The 25,526-nt window shown below is 43.2% G+C and overlaps 1 protein-coding gene across 3 annotated transcripts in view; it reads right to left on the reverse strand.

Moving 5' to 3' along the window:
• Nucleotides 1-25,526, reverse strand: part of ctdp1 (CTD (carboxy-terminal domain, RNA polymerase II, polypeptide A) phosphatase, subunit 1) — a 58,778-nt gene that overhangs the window by 12,144 nt on the left and 21,108 nt on the right. For 2 of the 3 annotated variants that reach the window (XM_083680961.1, XM_083680960.1), the window contains exon 12: nucleotides 13,739-13,983. The exons of the other annotated variant lie outside the window; for it this stretch is intronic. In XM_083680961.1, coding sequence (XP_083537087.1) covers nucleotides 13,739-13,983 — 245 coding nt within the window. The remainder of the gene's footprint in view (nucleotides 1-13,738; nucleotides 13,984-25,526) is intronic. 3 annotated transcript variants of the gene reach the window in all.

The raw sequence follows: 25,526 nt of genomic DNA on the forward strand, positions 1-25,526 counted from the left end.
TATTACACACTCATTTCATGTTTTATAACAGAATGTAATAGTTTTTTTTGTAGTATTCACCTAACTCCGCTGAACCTTATCTACACCACATTCCTTAATGTAGTAATAAACTGAAGAAACTTTGTTTTCACAACGTTTGGGGGGAAAGGGGGTGCTGTTTCACCAATTCCGGATGTCGCAAACTGGAAACACAAAGAAGAACTGAGTTTTTCCAAAATAATAATTAAAAAAAATAAACATCCCAACAAAACACATGGACATGAGCGCAGATGTAATACAATGATCACAAAATAAGAACCAACATCACTGCAGACATAAATGAGCTGTGAAGTTATATCTGGTACACCCCAGATATCAGTTAACTAGATATACCTGTCAAATACCTGTCAAATGAATGTAATAAATAGAATGGTAACATAAGCAAATTGAGTTGAACGAACATAAGGAATACTGTATAGCTAAAACTGACATGAATCCCTTTTGAGATACTTAACCCAGTTGTGATCGATAAACGAGAATACATTTTTATCAATCTGACAAATTCTCATTTCTAATTAGTGTTTCTAAATTCAAGAGTTTTAAATCTGTCATCATAATTTCGTGTAACATCACCTGTTTTCATTACGGTGGGACCACTGCCCAAAATTGAATTAGGTTGATCCAAAGATGTTTTTTTTTTTTAGTGCAGAGCATGCCGTGATATTTACATTTTCTTTTCTTTTCCTTTCCTTTCTAGTCAGAGTAAAGCATTTGACAAAACGTTGATGAGATGCAGAAACAGCCCATCCGTGTGTTTTAGGACCGCTCTCATCTTGGCAGATGCCTAATGCAGCAGCAGGATTTGAATACTCAGATTTGTCAGCAGCCCTATTCTACCAAAAAGCATGCCCAACATTATTTGTCATTATGAAAAAGATGCTTGATGCTGCATGAATCACAATGCTTTGTTGGATTCTTGTATATGCTGTGCCTCAGATGTCAAAGTGGATCCTAACTTATGTAGATACTGAGAAATAACTAAGCCGGCACCTCCAATTTTAAATACTGCATAGTATTACATAATGCTTACCCTCCTGTATCCCTGTGCACACACAGGGATACAGTAAAAGGCAGCATGGTTCAATGTGTTCACAACAAAGTACTAAACTCTGATGAGCTCACTGTGATAACCTATTCTGAGCACATCTATGCTAAAACATCAGCCGAAACTCACAGCACTAAAATCCAAAAGCTGGAGACCCATCCATCAAGCGAATCGCTTTGGCAGAGTGTACCATAGTACAGAAGAGTAAGTAAGTAAGAAAGAGATGTGCCCTAAATTGGCTCCTTTTAGGTCTTTATTAACACTTAGGCCCGCTTTTGCACAATTTCAGACTATTAACGCTAAAGACTAATTGAAGACTGAATTACACGCTGGAAGGCACTGTTCTGTCTTCAATTGTCTTCAATCGGCATGGCTACAGTTGCTGCTGAGTAATAGAATAACATAACACAACAAATCATGACGCAAAGAAAAACTAACCGCACTGTCCAAAGATCCCTCCTTATGCGTTCACCAGAAACTATACCTACATAAATATAGTATTGCAAACAATACCTAGTATTGCAGCCATCAAAAGGATATCCAGTACTGTAAGAGCTTTAGTGGCAACGGCAGAAGGCTGAATATCTAATTCCCCTCTTTTGGATACAGAGAGATTCTAAAGTAGTGTTGAAATGGGAGGGTGGATTTTGCGTTAAAGGAGCTTACAAACATGTGTGGACGAGGAGATACCAGGTCCCTCTGTGCTTCTGTAGAGACGCACGCTCACAGCGCAAGACATGGAGAATCTTCTAGGGGCCAATGGTGGCAATACACCAACACAGAGAAGCTAAAAGCTGAGACTAAAACTACTGAGTGGATGGCAGCACATGTTCAGGTCAACTCGGAACAGTTGGAGCAATAAAGGAAATTAATTGATTGATGGGGCGTGATAAATAACAGAAAACATTAATATCTCTGCCTTTCCTTCATTCCAGCTACTGCATCGTGGGCATGGCGTTGAAATTATTTGAAAAAAAAAAAAAAAAAAAAAAAACATAAAGGATAACACTTGTCCAGTTCAGTGAAGGCAACACTGGGACAGAAGTGTTCTGTTTCTGAATGAATGTTTTGGTGAACATCCAAAAGGAGTGACTTTCTATTCAAGCATGAACCGTCCTCGACACATTACCCATCGCCCTTCAGCCTATCCCTGTCAGCTGGGTAGCCCTTGCACAGCCTAATGTCTGCTTGATTGTCAATACTAAACCAGCACTGTCACATCATTTGTGCGACAGTGGGGCAGTGGCATATGGTCAGCCTTTATGGAAGAGCAAAGAGACAACAAAAGTCAACAACCAAAGGCAAAACATTGTCTCAAACTCTATTGTACGGCTTTGAAGGATATTGCAAATACTGATGCTCAAACAATCACCATTGTTAAGCTGAGAAAGCTGTCTGACTGGCTCAAGGATGTTTCCCCGCTTTTAGTTCTTTTGTTTTAGTTTTTTGAGAAGAACATTGAATTGAATGGCCTCTAAATGTACCTTTAGGGGCCATTCAATTCAATTGTCATCCCAAAAACAAAAACAGTTTTGATCAAAAGAGAATCAGAAAAACTAACATTACAAATGAACAGAGTTGATAAATAATTTAAGAAGCGAGGAATAATTTAAAAAGGGTAGAACAACATTTGTTTGAGGAAGTAATTAATTTCTTCATCTAAAAAACATGGCAAACTGAATGGATAATGGTGAAACGTTTTTCCTGAACCTTCAATATATAGAAACTCTACCAAAAGAAACATAGAAAAACTATTTTAAAAACGCTGGACAAATTCTCGACCCAGAGAAAGGGAGGGAGGGATCTGAGAGAGGGATCTGAAGTCTTGCTGCTGGAGACACAGGAAGTAACAAGCGGGCAGCTCAGGAGCCCCATCACCGTGGCGACTCAGCTTCCTCTCTGACAGCTGAGACCAAGACCCTGGTGGACTTCATCCTGACAAGAACCTCCCTACCAGAGACATGAGCACAACCCCAACTTCTGTCTCAGCAGTCTGCATTGTCACACACACACACACACAGACACGAGGTCATGCACACACTGACACACAGTACACACACACTCAAGCATTTATGCACACACAAACACATGCACATACTCACGCACGCACGCACACAAAATAGGGGTGTGAGTAGAGAGGATTTGGAGAGCTTTAGACACTGAGGGCCCAGAGTTGTGCTTTCATTCCTCTGCAGGCCTGGGTAGATCTCAGAAGAATACCAAAAGTGAGAAAGAGAGAGTGAACTGACAAAATAAATCTCAGATCAACCTCATTGTGGTCTCCTGAAGCTTTATATCTGGGACATCCGTTCAACATTTCCTAAATAACCAATGCCCCAGAGCAAATGCTTTAGAGGTAACTTTAGACATTTCTTGCGCATCCCGGGAGAAACAAAATTTGACATTGATTAATGAAAATAGGTGCAAAAAAAGCAGAAGTACAAGCTCTCTCAAAGCTTAGTTACTGTAGCTAACAATGACTCAGTACGAGTAGAATTCTGGGCTGTTTCCATTGCCCTCCATCATCATAGAGACACTAATTGGAGTTGAACAGCACCCAAAAACCAAATGAGGTTGTTGGTCATCACTACAAAGGTACTTCAAGGACATTGTGTGGGTCATTGAATGCTAGTTGGGGTAGTGTGTGAATAGAGTGTTGTGTGTGTGTGTGTGTGTTTGCGCGTGTGTACGTGAGAGACAGAGAGGTGCGAGAGAAGGCAAGTGAGAGACATCGAAAGGATGAGAGATAGAGAGGGAGGGAGGGAGCGAGAGAGAGAGAGAGAAAAACAAAGAGAGAGACGGAGAAAGCATAGCCCTGCTCCTGTCTGGCCTGACGTGTGGTGAAGAGGGGCTTTAGTGAGAGACATGGCTTTAGGGACCAGAGCCAATTATCCTGTGTGCTTATTGTCCTGATGTAGGACTGAGCTCTGATGAGCACTTCATTGATTATAACGGCAGAGATCTCTCCACTGCTCCCCTGCGGGGCTAGACGGCCTCTGTTAGCCCGGGGGGGGAGTCTCATTCAGACACTCCTGGTCCCTACGACCCGCTGCATGCATGTCACCAGCGTCTGTAGAGATTTGGATTAACGTTTGCAAACTTTTAATGATGCTTAAAAGTTTTGAGGTACCATTAAATGCACACTATGTAGTGGTAAAAAGTTTTCATCACTGAGCACGGGTCGCTGCGTTCGACGTATGTCATCTCAAAGGGGTTTGTTGCTACTGCATTCATGTGGACACAGGAGCCCGTCCAGCACAGGGGGTCTCTTGGCTGCTAGGTTATCGGAAATCATGAATGGATTCAAATCCATATTTCCACATGAATAAAACAGCAGTGTGTGTGTGTGTCACATCAATACTGTATCAATACAGAAGCAGATAAAAGAGAATACATCAACAAAATCGACTAAACCTGCAATTCACACACACAAATGCACACACAGATTCACCTCCACGGGTTGAATTAAAAATGACTGGCTATGATTTGGGCAGGTTTGGAGTAAGTTCCACTTCAGATCTGTGAGTTCAGACTGCGAAAGCAATTGCCAAGTTTCAGAGCCATACAACCCCCTGCAGCGGAGCGTATATTGACCATTCTGTAGAACACATATCCCCTAATGCATGTAATCTTAGAACAACCTCTGAATGAACTTCCCTCCGAAGGCACTAGCTGACAAAAACGACTTTTACAGCTTTAGCTTTCACATGGGGCCGCTGAAAAACGTGCTTTCTGACTTTTCAAATCAGATTCACAAGCGTGAAATGACAATGTCAATATTCATTAATGCAAAGCCATAACTGGTCATGCTATAAAACCCACAGGAGGGGGAGAGGAGGAGGAGGAGGAGGCACTACATTACTTGAGCGTGGCAATTGAGTCCCATGGACAGTTATGGTGCAAATTCGGTGCGTGATCGAATGATCAGTGAGAACACGCCACACGCTGTGAACTAAATAGGACGTCTGTATTTGTAAACAGCATGCGGTGCCTCGGTGTGTCCACACACACCCAACGACCGCTGAGTCTACATCACCTCCGAGTTAAACACACCATATTCTGGTTGTCGTTGGAACTTCCAACACACTCTCCATCCTAGCCCATCTGTCAGCCCAATCTGAAGGCATTCTGATGTGGGAGTGGGAGTGAATGGTTATACATGATCATGAGTCTGGGTTCCTTCATCTGCATCCTTCAAAGAGAGGCCTGCCTGTCCATCAAGACAAGGCCTGAGGATGTGCTCCTAATGACCCTGGAGAGAGGTGTGGAAAAACCCAGGAAGATAATATCCTCATTGTTCATCTGTGTGTGTGTGTGTGTGTGTGTGTGTAGTAGAGGGGGGTGCACAGAGATAGTGAGTAAAAGCAGCAAGACAGAGAGAGATTTTGGTACTGTTCAAAAGTGGCTCACTTTTAGAGTCAGCTTCAGGAGTGGTTGTCATAATATCGGTGTGCAGATTGAATTCCTCAATTGTAGGAACCAGGACTGAATCAATATAATATCAGCCCCTTCCAATACAACAAAACAAAATCAATCTAACTTTGCAAGCTGAGTCAGTGATTTTGTAAACAGGCAGAGCTCACTGCAGTAGAACTCTGTTGCATTGACTAGTGCGAGAGGTCGCAAGTTCATAGATGCGCTTTGGAAAATAAAGTGCATAGCAGCATGGGTATATGAATGATATTTGTTTTTGTTATTCGTTGCATCAAACGTTTTTTGGAAATGACTGCTTCCTAAAAGAGCACAAAAGCTACAGTTTCAGCTTACTTTGAAAAGCAAGTCAGGTAAAAAGCTGTTTTTCATAAAGGGGCAGTGTGATACTTTGAAACAGGCTTAAAATCAAATAGGCTTAATGGTAGCCTACAAAAAACATTTGAGACTTTATATATTGTAGATGGGCCTACTGAATATTCCAGATAACGCTCTGTGAATGTTTTATTTAATTAGTTGGAATTATGTTCATTAGAGATAATTCTGTGGAAAATAAGCTTTTGTTTTATTCATGTTTTATTTATTTTACATTATGTTTCATACTGAGAGAGAGAGAGAGAGAGAGCCTAGCAAGCCCCAAGTCAGTCTGGTGGGCTATACTGTGAATCATTTTGTATCTGGATCCATAACTCCTATTGTATCAACAAACGGCTGAGGCAAAAACATAGAGGTGACTTCACCCCCCCACACACACACACACACACACACAGTGCCAGGGGCACCTCTCATCCACGGCTAATGAGGGCAGACTGTTTACACAAGCAGAGCCAGGATACAATGGTAAGGCCAAACAAGCTGGAATGAGAGGGTAAAATAAAAAAAACTATTAAAAAAAACCCAGAAAACCCAGCAAGGTCTACATCAAAAGAAGACTGGCAGAAACATACGAATGTGCGTCAAACACAATCCTGTGTTTTTGTAATTAGTATGTTTGAGAGTACCTATAAAGCCTTGGAGAACAGAGCTCAGCTCAAAATTCCACAAATTTATTCTAGATTGATTCTGCCATGGTTGGACATGGTGCATGTCTATCCCCTTATGGCTTCAAACACAGGACCACCTTGGCCTAACGCGATTAAACAATTATCAGGCCTCTGCAGGATTCTTCCAGAAGGCTGGGGGACTCCAAAAGCAACCTCAGCAAAAAACAAAACAAAAACACAACACTTACATCCTGGTGCAAGGTGTTGTTTTCTGTGTTCCCTGCTGTTGGTAATGCAGTTTCTCTCGGTGTACAGCACTGATCAAAGGCTGCTTTTGAAGTGCACCATCGTCTGTTGGTGTGTTTTTCACTGCTTTTGACAGGCTCGGCATGCTGTTGGTCGGATGTGTGATGATCCTGTGATGCTGTGTGGCGCCTCAGTGTGAAATTTGGGATGAGAGCCGGAAAATACGGGAATTGCTGGTGGATCTGTTTTGTGTGGTGACATCACGATGAGGGAATACACCAAAATCAGAGCCACACTCAATCTGACAAATGATGAGCGCCGCACGCACGCACGCACGCACGCACGCACGCACGCACACACACACACTTCGGCATCTGCATGTCTCTAACCTTCCACCGTAAAAACATTGTTTGTGTTCTTCTTTGATGCACATGACAGCTAAACAGCTACTCCCAACAGATCTGAAGATTTGATCAACTATGAAAAGGGCCTTTAATCATGGCCAAGAGGCTGAACTTAAAATATATTTTAAATACATGTATGCACAAAGTGCATAGAATAATAGAAATGGAAGATTAGAGGGAAGACTGTGAGCCATACGAGTGAACTCAATCAATGGAATATGAATCTATGGGGATTGCATGCGTGAATAGTCCTGCTGATATTGAGTGTAGCTAACTAAGGCTGAACATACAGCGAAAGGAATGAAAGGTTCCACATTGTCTTGAGAACTGTATTCAACATATTCACTCTGTGCACTTCACGGTCGACCACCCATGAAGAGGACGGCGTCGTACAGTCTATTACAAAGGCTCGATTCAGTGAGACTGTATCAGCAGCATGAAGCAGACAGACCATCACTTCTTCACAGTATGCTCTGCTTTGGCAGGGAGAGAAGCAACTACAAAGACGTAACCCAGTCCCATGCAGGAAAGAGAGAAGGGGATACAAACTAAATATCCCATGTGATTGGATTTTCACACTTTGATGTCAGAGTCAGTGAAAAATATTCCCTCTGCACTCTCGATCACCCCATTCCAGCAGCCTTTTCACAATACAGTCACTCAAGTTGACAACTTCCCGGTTTCATTTCCACGTGGATATAAATACACTATACAATTAAATAGCACCTTAAAAAGGAATGAGCATTTGAGTGAACACACACACACACACACACACACACACACACACACTGCCTGGAGAGGGAGGGTACCAAAAACAAAGGGGAAAGAACAGAGAGAGCGGTTGGGTTATGGTGATGAATGAGGTTAATTGCTGTAAGAGTCCCGTACCCATAAGCCCAAATGTGACATAAGTAGGTTATGTAAAGAAAGGAAAAAGGAGAGGAAGCAAAACTGAGACTGACAGAGGAGAAGGGAAGAGGCTAGACAGAAAATGACAGAGACGACTGGGTGTCTCTACTGAGTCTGGATCTTAGAGTTAAAAGTTTAGTCTTATAGTTAAATATTAATGTAGGATGTGTCAAACAAATGCCAAATATAAGGTAATAATCTGATTTAATATTTGTGGGTATAAATCAAAAGTGTCCTTGTACTGTGTGTTCAATCTATGAAATGCGCTGAAATCTGTTGAGTGAAAGACAAAAATAATACGTGTGCGTAAGTGTGGGCATGCATGTACATGTGTGCGCACAGGTGTGAGAGCAAATTAGATTGTGTGAACAAACTTTTTTTATTTCATATTTACCATGACCTGTCTGCTTTCACCAACAATTTCCACCTTTTCATTACTCTCAGGTCAAATTGACCCAAACATCGGATCAGGGACATAAATGTGTAGGGGCGGTGTAGCATGTGTACTCAATAAAAATGTATCTTTTTACATGTTCTTCACAGAAAATAAGCCAGGGCCATGGAGTTTCAGGTTGAAAAAATAAACATTGAAAAAAATCGGTCAATTTGACCCGAGTATGTGTGGTCTCAGCATGGTCATCTCTGTGGAGAGAATAAACTTCTGAGACTAATTTCCCTCTGCTATACTGGGTATGTGCATATAGCCAAACAAGACAACATGAATAACAACTACGCTCTACTCCACTTGGAAGAAGAAAAATGGGAGGCACTGAAGCCAAAACGAAATAACTTAATGGAATGAATACACAAAGTTAATTACAGTGTAAATGTCAACATGACAGGAAAATTGCTTATGTTATTCGCTCTAGCTGATACACTATCTTAAGTAACATTTTCAACCACTTAAAACGGAATAGGAGGAACGTGTCAAGAGGAAAGGTCAAAAGTTCTCCTAGTAAACTGATATTAGGATTCAGTGCAGGAACAGAGATAGGGAGAAGAATTGAGATAAGTTTGTGCGTCACTTCAACTCCTGCATCACCCAGTGTTACAGCTACTTCACTTCCATTGACTTCATTGCCAAAGATTGGTTCCTTTACCTGTTGTATCAACACAAGCAAGGTCAGAGTCAGAGGGAAGCATTAGTGGCTAATCCTGTGTTCTCTATTATTACCACCAAAACACGTCCTGAAAAAACCTCTTAAAGCTGGTGCGGAAATCAACCCACTCAGAATGACAAGTGTGACACAAAAAAAATAACCTGGAGTGGTGGCTGATTGCAATCATGAAGGGATAAACAGAGAGAGAGGGCGGGGGAGCGTCGGAGAAGAGGTGACGTGGAGGTGAGGGATGGGGTGAGGGGGGAGGTAGAAGAGAGTGAGTCACCCACTTTTCTCCTGCCTCTCACCTCCATCTCTTGTGCCGGCATATCTCCCATAAGACCTGTCTAAGGAGCTGAAAGTGCTGCAAGTACTGCTACTCTCCATAAATCCTCCATATCAATCACCCATGACTTACAGCTAATGGCTACCAACGCACCATCAGTGGGCTGAAACAGCGGCTTTCAGCAGGTTCTCATTCCTGATGTCATCCAAAGCTACTGGCTGACCGGGTTAAGTGTTCCGGCAAGAGAACTGATCGACAGAAACTCACTAAAGTTTACAGGTGACAGGAGTTCAAGGCTGACTTTGATTGGGAAAGGGCAGGATTGAAATTCTCTGTTTCGCACAGCAGTTAATTACTGAGCCCTTTTCGACAATGTTATGTAGTCTCAGTCCCGACGGTTCCCATGGAAACTGACCATGTCAAAAGGAAAAGTCCACGAAGTCGGAGTCTCGTCAATCATATCAGGACTATCAATCAGACAAGGAATGTGATAAACTGGTGTAGCTACCTACAGCTCATCCCTAAACACCAACACAAGTTACCATTCAAATAAACATAGAGCAGGGTTCCTACACATTTTACTATTAAACAATTCCAGACTATTCCAGACCAACATATTCAGACTGCTCAGTTGATTTGTGTTTCGGCACACCTGTCAAAACTGTGTGTAACGTTATATATGTGTCCTGACCTCTGTCAAGCATAACATAGGCTCAAGCTACATAACACAGCAATGAAGATTTGTGTAAATGATCTGGCTTTAAAAAAAAAAAATAGAATTCTATACTGAATATGGCATAAGTCTGAAATCACAGATATTTTTCCAGACTATGTAAATTGGTGTTTATTTTCCATAATTTTCCAGTACTGGAAATGGTTATTGCATACTTTCCCCTTCCAGCCCTGCGTAGGACCCCTGATATAGTCTAATACATTAACACAACAGAAAAAACTCTATGGCAACGTCACAATCCACGGCAAAAACTTTTCTTCAAATGCATTCAATGTGTCTAATACTTCCTTTTCAATAGCAAAACATATGCAGCCAGCAGGCAAGCAGAGGAATATCGCACACAGTCGCTTGGTCCAAGAGATAAGTCCCAGACACTGGCATTTATTTCCGTTTAGCACACAGAAGACATAGTATACCCTCAGGGCTACTGATAATTGTTATTCCACTCTGGCCAAAAGGGGAGCAGTCTTTATTTAGGCTCTATGTTCTGTGGGCATAACAGATATTCCTGTGCACCAGGGGAGGCTGGTGGAGGCAGAAATCAGAGGACGGGCTCATTGTAATGCATGATGAATGATGTTTGATACTATTCCTCATTCCAGGCATTACAATGAGCCCATCCTCCGATTTCTACCTCCACTGCTGTGCACAATGAATAGAATGAAAAGCCCAACACAAAAGACTTCTCAAACATTTATTTTCATAACTGAGTGAGTGAGTGAGGTAAGGCTGGCTCGCCTAGAGAAGATAAAAACCTGTGGACTGCTGTGACTGGAGTTGTAGCTATACACATGGGGTATACATTTAAGCATTAGAACTTAAATCATATCAGACATGGATGTCAAAAATGAAACTGAAGTGGTATAATGAGCCCTACTCCCCCATCCCCATCTTTTCTTCTGTAACCCCCTAGAGAGCTTCACAAATACAAACAGCAGCTGTCACTCACTCCGTTCAAAAGAAAAGGGAGAGAGGGGGACTGTCATAGTTACAACATACAAAATGAAAAGCCTTAATCAAAACAGCATGTCAGCCTCAAGAGGAACAGGCAGCCGGAGGGGCTGGCAGAAATCATGTGCTCCTTTCAAGAGGACTCACAGAAAGAGACACTGTCTCCATGGCTCGTACTTCTACTGTAGCTTAGCAACAGTTTTCTGTCATTTTGTGGCTAAAATGAGGAGGAGGAGGTGAGGGATGGGGGCACACCTCTTAGTCTGACATAAAAGCCAGTCCCAAGGAATCACGTCTGGATCAGAAAGCAGCAATTTCCCCTCATTTCTTAAATAGTAAAATGGCACTAATAGCCAGTGGGGGAGCAGCAACTTTTCTCTTCCCTCCACCCTAGAGAAAATAATTACTTTCACTTCGCCTGAATGGCTTCATACGGACCTTTCATTTAGTTTCAAAAGTGCCACTGTTAAGCAAGCAACGAGGCCTATGAAATGCTTTTTGAATGTCGAATACTAAATATGATGACGGGTGACAAAAGGCACCCTCAAATACATTCAGAGAGGCCTTGTCCTGGTGTTACCTTCGTTGCCCTGAAAAAAGAGAGCTTAGCAAACACGTTGCACTAAATCAGCGAAAGCGGGAGAGAAATGGAGAAAGGCGTGGATAGATAGGGAGACAGAGAGCTAGGGGTATTACAAGCCAAGCTGTTTTTCATCCGTGGCCTTTTTTAATGGATTTAATTTGCATCAGTGCCGAGACTCTGGGGAAACAGTGGTTGAGTAAACCAGCGCACTGCGTGAGCCATGTGATAAATGGATAAATGGTTGTGAACGCGACTCATCCGATCTGCATTCGCCAAAGCCTTTTCACTAGCTTGTATAGAAAAACATACATCAACTGAAATGCATCTCTTTCTTAAGCTGCATCTGCCTCTGGAACGTTGCCACTGAGAGGCCATTACAATCAGCGACTTCCAGTGACTTTGACAATGTTAGGTCCTACTTCATCCCTGCTACAGGACCTACAGAGTAAGCTTGAATCCAAGTGTGACAGATGTACATTAACATCAGGGGGCATGACATCCTAAACCACAGTCACCATCTCCAACCTTACGGTACATCAGTCAATAGATGAGGAAGTGTTCTCAAACAGCAGTGGGGGACAGTATGTTCATGACGAAAAATGTCATATTTCCCACCTAGTGATTTCTCACATCTCTGGCTGTGACAGGGGCCAGTACCCTATCACACTTCCCTCTGCACTACAGTGCACCACTGCGTTAATCCTAGAGCATGTATTCCCAGAGGCAGCCTTCAGCCAGAGATTAAAACACCTCTCATGGTGTCGAATCCATACGCTCCCTACAGACCATGGTGTGGTTTTCTAGGGCAGTGGAATCTGACGGACCAGGGCACCCAACAGACCACAGACTCAGCCACCCACAGGGAACAAATCCACCTGGCCAGCCAGTTTTTAGGCAGCCGTGGGGAAAGAGCCAGACTCAGACCACTGATCCAGTAGCTTAGTCCATGTATGTCTGGCATGACAACACTAGTCAGAGGAGTTGGCTAAAGCACAAACAGATCTGTGTCCAAGCTACAAAGCCAAGGACAGATGCCTGTGGATCTCCTCTTGCTTCTCTCCTTGCGTCAATCTTTCCAACTCCCGAAGATAACTCTGCTCATCGAACAGTAAGTCGTTAGTGTTAGAGCTAGCGCTTGGTGAAGAGAGGGAGCTAATGTGACCGCCTGTTTTCGAACACACAGATGAATTTAACAAGGAAAGCCTTCCCTTTCTACACCTTGGCCAATCAGAGCTGCCAGGTTGAAAACACCTGGGGAGAAGAGCAGAGGTGTAACATTAGAGCTGCTGTCAGAGGAACTCAAGTCGACGGTGCTGCTCCTCGTTAGGCTTTACAGAAGTTCTCACACTCAAAGGTTCCTGCTCTTCATCCGTCCATTCCTAACTCACTGTCCACAACTTCCACATCCCTTGTTTCACAGCCTCGGAGATGGAACAATAACACCTCACCTTTTCTTCTCCACTCGTCTTTACAACTGTTCTCTCAGTAAAAGAAAAAGAGTGACACCACTGAATGACTGAGAGGCAGGGGGTGTTCCTGCCCCCGTCTAGCCCCCTGTGCTGGGGGGCACAGATGGAGGCCTGTCCTTCCTACCACTTCTCCAGGCTCCAAACTGGGCCAGAGTCCGAGCTGTGGCAGGGCAGTCATCTGGAAGAGGGAGCCGGGTCTGGCCATCTAGATTTCTGGATGTATAGCATTTTGACCTGGCCAAGCCCTTGCATGACAAGACCCCCACCGTCTAGCTGTTCTGTGCTTGGAAATGTCTCCAAGGCAACACACAAGTCCTGGCTTTCTCAAGGAGATGGGGCCTGTTGTGGCGATGTGGTCACACACTAACTAGACACAATCGAGCGACAATGAAAATGACTGCAAACTACTTACCAAGTCAAACTACACTTCCCGCAACATATCTTTCAGCTGGCATTATTGGGCTTACCGATTAGACTTTTATTGTTGTGTATAGTGATCATATCAGCTAATAGATTTGAGTGTTGTGATGGGTTGAGGTAGTGCTTTGGTGCCCCTTACCGTGGCACGCTGCCTGTCAGACTACCCCCCTCACTAGCAGGCATTTGCGTCTTCTCCTCTATGACTGTGCTCATAGCCTGGGGGTGGTTCTCTCCCTCCGTGCTTGGACTGCTGCTCTGTGGTCTCGCTGCTGCTGCTGCTGCTTCTTCCTCCTCCACCTCATCTTCATCTTCCTCTTCCCCAATCTTCTCCTTTTCTCTGCCTTCACTCTCGTTGTCGCTCTCCTCACCTAGCATATCGTCCACCTGTCAGAAGAGAGGATCAATGAGGCACGCCTTTCCCAGGGCATTGGGGGATACAGAAGGTCTCTCTTAGAGCTCACCAGACCACAAACACACAGACTCAACCCTTTAGTTAATTCTTCACCTCGTCAGTTCTCTTGGACCGGAGGTGGCAACAGCATGCAGTTAACATGGCGTGTCTGGAAATGACATGCTAGCCTTTCACATATGGATTACTCTCGCCTGTAACTGAGTTTAATTACTTTCCTCCCTCCAGGGAATACCAATCAGATTTTGTCCTCCATTTTTTCGAGAGGGAAATTAATCTGTGGAACATATGGGGAGATGTACTCCAACTGAGTGTACTTACATTACAATAGTAGGAGAAAAAAGCTAGAAAAATAAAATGGCTTAGCAGAACTTTTCTTTCAAGTGATTTTCAGGGGAAACATTTAAATTTAATCAGTGCCTGTTAAAAGAAATACACGCTTACACTTTCACAGAAAATATCATAAAGTGGGCATGTGTACATATTGGAGGTATGGTGAATTGAACTGCAGAATGTAATTATGCATATTTGATTTTATCTGGGAAAAAGCTTTGAATGTTGCTTTAGAAACCCATTTGCCCTGGGGAAACATCATTAAATCTGAGCAAATACTGTATTCTCGTTGGAATTCATATGTTGCCACTATCAACATTACACTCAATCACAGACTACTGTGTCAATACATTGACACAGTATAATATTGATTTAGAGAAATAGTACATATCTGGATTTTTGACATAAAAATAATAAGACAAGTAGCAACTAGCCACCATGCAGACTGAATACCAAGCTGTGAAGTGACCAAATGTTAACCGAATGTGGGTGTTTCTCCAAAGCCCTGACCACAACCCCCTTGCGCGCTCCTCGTACTCTGTGCATCCCTCTAATCCCAATTAATCCCAGTACCCTGCGGTCATTGGGCCAATTACAATAGATTAGCCTGCTCTCTCAGTCACCTGAGGAAACACTGGATTGACATGTAACCACTCTGGGATATGTAGAGGGAATCTGAGCCGACTCCCATCAGAGCCGGCATGTAGCCTCTCATCAATTCCATCATTAGCATCACTCTTCACTCCGTCAGAGGCGGTGTAAAACCCGGGATAAATGCAGAGGAAGGGATGGACGTTCCTCTTGGGGGCAGAGCTCGGCTCATTTTTGGGGTCCAGCCAGACTCATTAGAGGGCTGTTGGCACTTTGTTGGCCACATCTGAGGAATGGCACACACACACACACACACACACACACACACACAATCCAAACGTGTGAAGCCTACCGTCGTTTACTGGCCTTCTATTCGATGTCTTAATTAAAATACCGCACAATCAGATCTACCCCTCAAGGTACCGGAGATTGATTGCTATTTGTCTGCAATGACGATGAAATGAGACTGCGAAGGTTTGTTAGCTGCCCATTGTTGACATCAAAATACAGTATACTCTAATCTAGGACCTCCAGCTGCAAAAGAATTATGTGTTTGCCATACTGAACACATACTGCCCGAAGCAACTTGAGAGCAGTTCCCCCCCCCCATCCCTTTCCCACATGAGTCATAACAGTGGGAATTTAGAAGTCCTGGCTCCATGGCAGGTACTGATACATTTCAAGGCAGTAGGGGCCCATCTTTCTGTCAGAATTAATGTAGTGGTACTGTATATACTGTATCACAGCACACAGGTGATTTAGGGTCTCTACATCTCTGAATGGCTGCTCGGTATTGATTGGCCTACAGGTGCCATGATAGTTTAATAGTTAACATTTATCAATAGAAGAGTCTCTGAAATGCATCTGACAGCCGGGTACAAAGTTTATTCCAATAGATCAGAAGGATGTTATGCCATGCTTTAATACAAGCAATGCATGGTATAAAAATGTCCAGACCAGACTAGTACTACAGTAGTTATACTAGTACTACAGTAGTTATAGATATGCAGTATGAAACCAAGCCTTTACCCAGGGCCATCAACACAAGTCAACAAGTCCTTCATTGCTCCCCTAAAGTACATTTTATTGATTAAAGGGTTAGGGTTAGTCAATCTGAGCCCTCACAAAATCTTCTCCAAAATGTCAACAAGAATACAGCGGACCAATGACTTTAATCAGGGTTTGTGTCCCTGGAAAGCAAGACAGCAGTCTTAATATGACAACCAATCACCCAGGAAAGCCATTCTCAGTTCAATATGGATTAAAGAGGACTTCAAGAGCAAATAAGCTCGCCTCTGGCTTTTATTAAAATGGTTCATAAACAACAAGGCTATAATCCTCCAAAACAGAGCCTCACCAAAACCAAACGGGATCCTCACTTTCTTCTCTCACCATCTGTTCTTTGCAATAAATGTCACTTTTGATGACTTTCAGGTCAACCTGGCTAACATCTGATGATTCTTTATTTTGATGGAATAAATTAAAAAACCCCACTCATTGTGCCACAGTATGTTGCAGATCAAATGGTTACTTGAATAGCACAGAATAATATGCTTGGAATATGTAGAGCAAAATGGCTTGTGTAGCACTGGGAACATGGCTCGTGCCTGCCTCGTGATTGCCTCCAATCTCTCCAGTTAAGCCAAACCACTGTTCACCATGTCAGAACAGTTCATATACAGCTCCTGCAGAGAGAGAGAGTCCTTAACAATCCCCAGAACCAGCATGGCTATATTTACACTGCATCCTTTTCCTGGCTGTAATAAGAGGCCAAGCAGAGAGAGCATGCTGCACAACCTTTCAAAGCACAGCATGTTGGCCTCTCTGGGGGGTCTGCACTAAAGTCTCGCTTTTTCTAAAGGAGCAGTAAGACAGAATTTTGAATTTTACTGTTTGCTAAATGCATTGGCCTTCGCCCCTTACTGTGTGAAGTGTACAAGTGCTTGTCTCTGGTATTGGTATGGATTAAGTGTGTTAATTCTGCTCTGTGGTTATCACAAAGATGTTGATAAACTTTCAAAACTGAAAATGAGAACACAAAAAAATGAGACACATTTTAACAGGTAAAGTGTTAGAATTCTGTGGGTGAATTACAAACTTTTGGGAGAGAGGATGTTGTGAATATATTTCCAACTGCACCTGTGGTGTCCTGATAAAGACTGGTGGGCATGGAGCCTGCGATGTTTCAGAAGGCAGCTGCACCTCAAATTGTTGAGTGGTTTATGTTGATACGCAAGCGGAATGAGGAACAGAGGACAGACCTTATTCAACTTGTGTCCTTACTCTGTGTGTATTTCAACACAAACTGCTGTGGAATCATGCAACAAGCCACACACACAGGCTTAATCCATCCATCCATACGAGTTCCAACATATGACTTTCTGGCCTCTTCATATAACGATCCAGGGCACAGGCAAGATAATTGACAGCAGGACATTCAAATTATTGCCCACACACAGCTCTGTGTCTCATGTCTTCCCCTAACCCTTTCATTTAACTAAGTTCCGTGTGCTTTACCTCAAATGAAAGACATGGGGATGTACTGATGAAGACTGCAGATTTCTAGCTGAAAGGACCGCTCTCTGTTGTGGAGTTCAGCTTAAAAGTTAAAAAGGCAAGCAACAAGCCGAACCCCTAATGAACGACAATGTTCAATGACTTGTCGTAGGACATGTCAATCACCGTGGCTGACATGGCTGCTTAGACACACATGGCTGTCTAGAGACATTAATCAAATGGAGCTTCTCGAAGAAGAAGTATCTGCATCACTGAGTTCACTCCTGGACATGTGAGCTGTAAATATGTACATACTGGATCTATTTCTGCTGCAGACTCAAATTAGAGAGAATGAGAGGGAAATCGTAACCCAAGGCAAAATGCAAAAATCTGAACCCAAATGCAAATCCAATGCAAATATGACCTGAACTGTCAAAACCTCTCCATAACCTTGGGACTGGAAATGCCATGGCATGCTGGAGTTATGAGGCTTGTCACCCCAAGGGTTTGATGGCATTACCCTTATGCAGCTTTATGATTCATAACTGGTTATAACTGGTGAATTGCATAACAGTGACTGAGGCTTGTAATTGAAGTGCTGTTAGGCAGAAGTGAATGGGACGAGGGCCATGAGGCTGAACTGGGGAACTCACTGTGTCACTGTCTCTGTGATGATGAATACCCAGAGCTACTGGGGTGTCGCATGGAGTTGTGTGTGATAAAGCACCTACTCTGTAGTCATCATCTCTGTAGAGGAAGAACCTAACCTTCATTCCTGATCACTCACTATACTCGGTGTAAGAGCTTCACATTCCAATATTGGCTGTCTCTTTAAGACAAAAGCCATAGAAATGTATTTGTCCAACTGTATTATTGTTTTCATTGCCATGGGGTGCATATACAGTAGCTTGTTGTAGAGTTTGCAGCCCTCCAGCTTTAACTGAAGTCTAACTTTTACGCCTGAATGGTGTGAAAGGGTGCGCAGTGTGCTGAAGACGCATAGTTCTACAGCATCACGAGGACAGGTTGTTAATGCCAGACGACTCATTATCCATTCAGTAGCTCAGCGGTGGAGAAGTTCATCTGTAATGAACAAAGTCAATGGCAAAGCTTTTTCTAAAGACATGTCCTTGGGAGTTGAAAAAGAAGTGATTCAGCTGAGAGATCAGCTTTTCAATGTCTAACGGTCACCAGAGGTAGAGTCTAGTCGAAAGAAAAACATTGCTGAAAGACTCTCCCGGCTAAGATGTACTTTGCACAAACTCGATAATATTCCTGTACATAGAGGTGAAATCAACAAGAGGAAGACTGTCAGGATAGACTCCAGAGGGTCAGTCGATCGAAGCTCTTTCTCCCGTCCCACAGCTGTTTGCTGTAGGTTATTGGAGAGCGCTGCAGCCTTCTCCAGTCTGAGGAAACTCTGGAGGGAATGTACACACCTATATTCTTTGAGGGATGGTGGGGGGATTATGCACTCTTTATAGATGACCACCCAGATGAGGGGTAGGTGGTGACAAACAAGACAACAACAAGACCCCTGTGGGTCTGGAGGGCATTTAATAAGGACACTGGAAGGGGAGGAGCTTCAAAAATAATCATAACTACAGCAGTCAAATAAAGTTGAGTTTGTCATGTCCATGAATTAAAAAGTTTCTCTTGTAAAGAAAGTCACCAGACAGCTACACAATTGTCTGAGATAATCCGCCCTTTCATGCAGAGTAAACCTAATGAGTTTATCCCAGGAGTTCCCACAGACTCTCTGATCAGCTTCTATCATTTATCCTCAAATGAGACAGAGAAGAGAGCCTCACATAGCAGGGGCATCACACTACCTATGCTTATTTGATTTCACGGCACGTAAGCCTCTGCTAAGTTCACTTTACCAGACCCAGGAGAGAAATATAGAATCAAATAGAATACAGTAAATACAGAGGTACAGTAAAGTTGGTGAATTGACACCCACGTTTAGACTGAGCCTGCCAGTAGCAGGAAGGGACCCAGAGACCTCTGGCGCCACTTCTCTCTAAGCATCAGTACTCTCAATTGTGCTCCTGGCCAAGGCCAGATCAAAGGCCATATGCTTTCCCGGTAGAGCAGCCAAAAGCCAGCCCCATTCTGATGTGAGCAATTACCTCCGGGGACAGCGGGAGGATGTGAAATTCATTATTACATCTTCAAAGCAGCTCAGTCAGTCACCACTCGTCCGCTGTTATTGGCCACCTCCCTCCCCTCTGAGGGAGCTTCAGCTGTCAGGTAAAGAGAAGAAAAAAGAAAAAGGCCGAGGGTATGTAATGCTGCTGCATTGCTGTCTGAAACCATTTTGATAAGAGTCTCGCTGAAAAGCTAAGAACGGGACTTTTTTTTTTTTTTCCTCTCTCTCTCACCAAATCTAATAATGCGGCAGAGGTTAGGTAAGGACAGTTTCATAAGACTGAACAAAAGAGGCAACATTTTCAAAATCTGAATAAGATGGGTAATTCAGAGTACCAAAATTATTCAACTTGACCTGTGCATTAATAACTCTATAAATTTTCCATTACATTAAGCTACAGTATCACAGCTGCAGATACAGAGGATATATTTTCAATTGAAAAGATGTGCTAATTCCCTCACCATCCAACACCTACTAAAAGTACCAGTCAGATTGTTTAATACAGTTTAGCTAAGTATTAAAGCTATAAATAGCCTACTCTTTCAATTCTCTCTACTCTATTAAGTGGGGTAACAGGGAGGTTACGTTCCAAAGTTGTCCTAACAGTAGAATGAGTGATAGTATCTCTGTCAGGTTGCCAAGGAGTGCAAATGAGAAGCTGATCAGAGAGAATATTCATTGAGCTCCAGGTTTGGGGGACAGATGATGGAGTCACACCCCAGTGATGGAGTGGCTGGTCCAGGGACTGTAATTTACTGGTCGTGTCAGGGTGATCGCTGACAGCCACTGACCCCGCAGGGCTGACCTCTCTTAACTCACTGCTGTGGGAAAGTAGTGTCTGCAAGAGGACAGTTGTGTGTGTGATATAATTAATTCACAAAAACAGTATTCACAGCCTCCTTCTGGAAGCATTGAACAGGAAGGTTGGAAGGTTGCTACTGTTGCTAGCTTGCTAGCTAGCCGATCAAGAAGTTTCCTGGCTTGACCAGGCAACCTTGATTTTAATTGCACTTTTAATGCATTTTTAGTTTACTGTAAGGTGACCTTGGTTGTCCAGAAAGACGCCAATCAAATAAAATATTTATTATTATTATTAGCTATGCCCGTCAGGACCTTGGGCAGGTATAAATAAGCAACAGTATAGTCAATATTCATTATTAATCAATATTCATTCAACAGTAGGCTCTCCTCTGCAAACATACTTTAGAAGGTCTGCCAAGATGAAAGATGATCATCTGTAATGTCTCTCAGATGAAGTAATTCAAAGGGAACCCTTTTCCTTCAGGTCAATACTCAAATAGTAGGCCAGGAACAAAGATAGAGAATGTTTTAAAAATACCTGCCCAGGGACTACAAGTGACAATTAACCTTTCAGCTTAAAATGACATACTCATAGAGAGGTTGATTAATGTGCACTGTCCCTGTCAAATAAATCTAACAAAGTAAAGACCGTCTCCAAACCCTGAGCTGAGGACAGAGCCAGGGATTCAGTCAGCCATGCAACGAAGATCCCAATCTCCCTCTGAACATTGCAGCAAGCGATTCATCTGGTGCGACGTGTGCAGAGCTGTGTTCCTGGGTCGGCCCCTGGTTGCCGCCCCCGGTGTGACCTGTGTAAGGCAGGGGTGACAGCCTGCAGCGCTCTGGCATTTCAAGACCTGATTCATTGTGATGTCTGCTCAACATCAAGGGTCAACGTTTGAGACAGACTTGGGTTGTCAGGAGAGGAGGAGAAGGAAAACTTTGATACTGTGCTGTAAAACATGATCTATCCATTGTGGTTAGTTTTAAAAAGAGATTGAAAAGAGGGAGGTAACTTATTCAACTTACTTACAGTTGAACTCGGCAAGTCAACTGTATACGAACTAACACTTCAATGAGGAAATTGTAGTAATTACTACTTCTTGGACTGAGCTCTAAATGGAGAAAAAAAATCCCATTATCAACTGCTTGCTCTTAAGCTGTGTGGCATCTACTCCACATTAATGCTCATAACTCATTGATTACATATATATATACAAATTGAATAACAGCTGCTCTTATCAGGCTACAGCAGCTTGGTTGGCTCAGAGGGAGGCTTTGGTACTCCAGCAAACATTCTTTAAGTGTCTGTTTGCGTATTCAGGCAAATAAACCAACCAGAACCTCTTGGAAAACCTCATCATCACCACAGGTAACTGCTCTAGACCATCTGGGCATGAACATGGCAACTGGGGCCTAGTTACTGAATGCCAGGGGCGTCTGAGTGTTCAGGGCTGTCCCACTTCCCCTGCCTGGCTGCCATAGTCTGCATGCTCCAGGCCAGAACACAAGGTCCAAGGCCCTAATGGAGGTAGAAGTGTCCAATTCTGGTCCAGAGACTCTCTGGTCAGCCAGCCAGAGAGTCACGGCATTCATCATGTCAGATCACAAAGATTACCCAAAAAGACATCCAGGCGTCTCTTCCCCCCTCATGTAGCAAGGAAATGTGGGAAGATCCATGCTTTGGCTGCATCCATTTTCTCCCCACTGGCTCTTGTCATATTTTATATACTGATGTCTTCCTCAGCCCCCTATCTGTTGGTAGTGTATATATATGGGGGGGGGGGCTCAGCTCCTGTAAGCTGGAGGAGACATAGTGCAATCACCGAAGCCTCTTTGGCTCATTCTGTCAGGCAGAGAGAGAGAGAGAGAGCAAAAAAACCACAATGCCCATCTCATTACTTCCCACACTTATGGCTGGCCGCATACGGCGAAGCGGAAAGTAAGAGCGATTCCTTGACTGCCTGCTCTATACTGAGATGAGACACAATGAGACTCTAATTTCAAAGATAAAGAGTTCTCATTCAGAGGAGCCCCATGCTTCTCTTAAGTTATCAGGGACACATGTTTTTCTTCTCCAGACAACGCTTAAGTTGTGCTGTGCTTCTGTAATAGGGAATAGGAGTCAGTGGGGTGTTGAAAAGAGACAACTCTGCAAAGAATCATTATCACTTCTAGTTGTATAATCATCTAAAATATCAGATAAAATGAGTTTTCCTCAGCAAAACATACACCCACAGAAAGTCTTTGGATAGACTTATGTTCATTCCTCAAACTGTGATTCTACCAATCGAGGCACTTCAATATTACTATCAATATTGGCACTCTAAACACGGTCTAAAATACATTTCTCCCTATACATACCAATAAGAATAACTAATCATGGTAACTGTCCTGTAAGAGGTAACAATCATGGACAGTATATGTCTGAGTCTCCACATCCCACAGTCTCCTCCACGTCAGACACCAGGGGTCAGACTTCTCTACTCCAGAGGTCAGGCCCAAGGATAAATGCCTCATTAAGGATCTATGTAATCAATGGCTCGGGGTGTAGGGAGAACACAAGTCACTGTGATGGATGAGTCCACTAAATCCCCTGTGATCCAGGGCTTAAAGAGCTAGGTCTCAGAGGAGATGCTTGGCATCACACCCAAACATACATTTTAATCATCACCTCATTCATGTTTCTCAGTCATTGTAGTACTAATGTACTAATTATCCCCATTATCATAGGGTTATAACTGGAAGTAATAGGCCTACATTTGAGCATGACTAGCTTCTTTATGAGAATCCAAAACTGTAGCTGCTATAAAAGACAAACCATGCAATTTTAACTATCCTTGTTCAATACAGAAATACAAAAGTGTTTCAGAGATCTCAGTGTTAGATGTGAAAGGAGACCCTACCTCCATATCAGATCAGACAATTATAATCACTATAATTATTGTGTAAGGTACTGCACATCCACCACATTAGTGTGCATTTAGCTGCTTTGATACTGTGTGTACTCAAGCAATCAGGTCCAGTGTTCAAGGTAAAACAAAGGATATTTTTCTAAGAACATCTTCAACACTGACAAAACATCAAGCTAGTCCACATGACTGTATACAGATGGGGTATCATATAGTATTATGCATTTCTGTATTCCATACAGAAATGCATAATTGTCTAGAGGCTGGGAAAGGATCACTGAGCTCGCTCTCTCTCTCTCTCTCTCTCTCTCTCTCTCTCTCTCTCTCTCTCTCTCTCTCTCTCTCTCTCTCTCTCTCTCTCTCTCTCTCTCTCTCTCTCTCTCTCTCTCTCTCTCTCTCTCTCTCTCTCTCTCTCTCTCTCTCTCTCTCTCTCTCTCTCTCTCTCTCTCTCTCTCTCTCTCTCTCTCTCTCTCTCTCTCTCTCTCTCTCTCTCTCTCTCTCTCTCTCTCTCTCTCTCGTCAGGCCATGCTAATATAAATCTTTCGAGTGTTGGGTTTAATGCTGATCAGTGTCCCAGCGTGCAGAGTGAAAGTTATTGAGAGTGAAGCAAATTTACACCCCACAGCTCTCTCTTTCATGACTTATTCAAGAAGGAAATACTTTTGTGCGTGGTGGAGAAGATGTTTTTTTTTTAAAAAAGGGAAAAAAAAGGAAAAGGCATAAAAATGGAGGCAAAAATTAGGGTAAAAAAGGGATTGAGGCTTAATTTCACTTTCTCTCCCATGGTAGTATGATGGTTCTCATTACAGGGAAAGTGGGGCTGTCTGTCTAATGTTTTCTGAGGTGTGAAAAAGGCCAGGGAAAGGCCAGAGAAAGCCCTGGAACAAAGCTGAACTCACTGAACAGACAAAGACAGTGTCCATCTTTCATCAGTCTCCACATGGACACACTCATTCATGCTCCTCATTACATGTGAACTCATGTAGACCCTATGATTAAAGGCACACTGACTGTAGGACATGATTGACTGACATAAAGCCTTTTACTGTCCATGCTACCACATAGCATCATACTGTAGAAGTGTATTTGACCAACTATCAAGGGATAAAACTAATGAGCACTTTTCAGTTTCTTACTATACTTCTCATCCATTTGTACAGTTGGATGCCTCTGATGTGATTCTGCTACACTCTTATGGGAACCCCAGTAACTTCTCATAAGGAACTCAACACTCTGCAAGTCAAAGGGAAACACTAGCTAGCCATGTGAGACATTGTCATCCTTCATTAGTAAAGGATGTGACAGAGCACTTACTGGATGAACAGCTGAAGACACGGTGCAACGCAGTGAAGCGAAGCGGTTTAAATTGGTCAAAGTGAACAGGCTCATTGGAGGTGCACATTTGCCCCGTGTTACTCCTAAACTGCTGCGGCCAGCCAAGGCAGATTAGAACTCAGCCCTGGAGTCTCTGAAGACACCTGGCGTCTCGAGCAGTGACTGGGATAGATGTACATGGGTGAATGCAGGAGGCTCTGTGATTACACCGCTAAGAAGGGGCGGGTGGATTCAAAAGAAAGGTCAGCAAGTTGGCATAACACCAAGGTGACACATTAAGAGGCGACTCTACACATGTTGCTGATGCTAAATTGACACTAACCAGGATGCAACCAGCTCTGACATTTAAATGTGAACGTGCCTGCGGTACCTGACTGAGATAAGTGCCAGCGATAGCCAATTAAGGCTGTATTTTTTTCTTTTTCACCAAGTTTTGGAATGGTTAAGAATGTCAGCGGCAGCCATTTAGCAGAGAAAGGGAGAGGATGGTGACATTTTAAACACATTATCTACACGTCAGGGTCCTGAAAGTCACATTGTTGCTCTTTACTGTTCTGTATAGAGGCTGGTTTTGTCACTCAATTGGCTGTGCTCTGCGGGGGAGCAAAACAACGTTACGTTTTCATATATCCAAATCATGGCACATTTGAAGTCATTGAACCCCCTTTGGCTTACGCCTTCTACGTAATCCACTAATAAAACAGATAAATCATTAGTTAATCGAGAAACCATATCTCACTTCTCAGCCAAGCTAGGCCGTTCACCAAGCTGGCCACATACTGTCAAAGAAATAAAAATCAGTCCAATGCAGCTCCACCTTGGTAGATCGAGTCTGACGGTAGACATCCACGTTTGACTTCCGAACCCCTCCGAGCTTGACGTTCAACAAGCCCAAATG

Source organism: Argentina silus (assembly GCF_951799395.1).
Source record: "Argentina silus genome assembly, chromosome: 11".
Taxonomy (NCBI): Eukaryota; Metazoa; Chordata; class Actinopteri; order Argentiniformes; family Argentinidae; genus Argentina; species Argentina silus.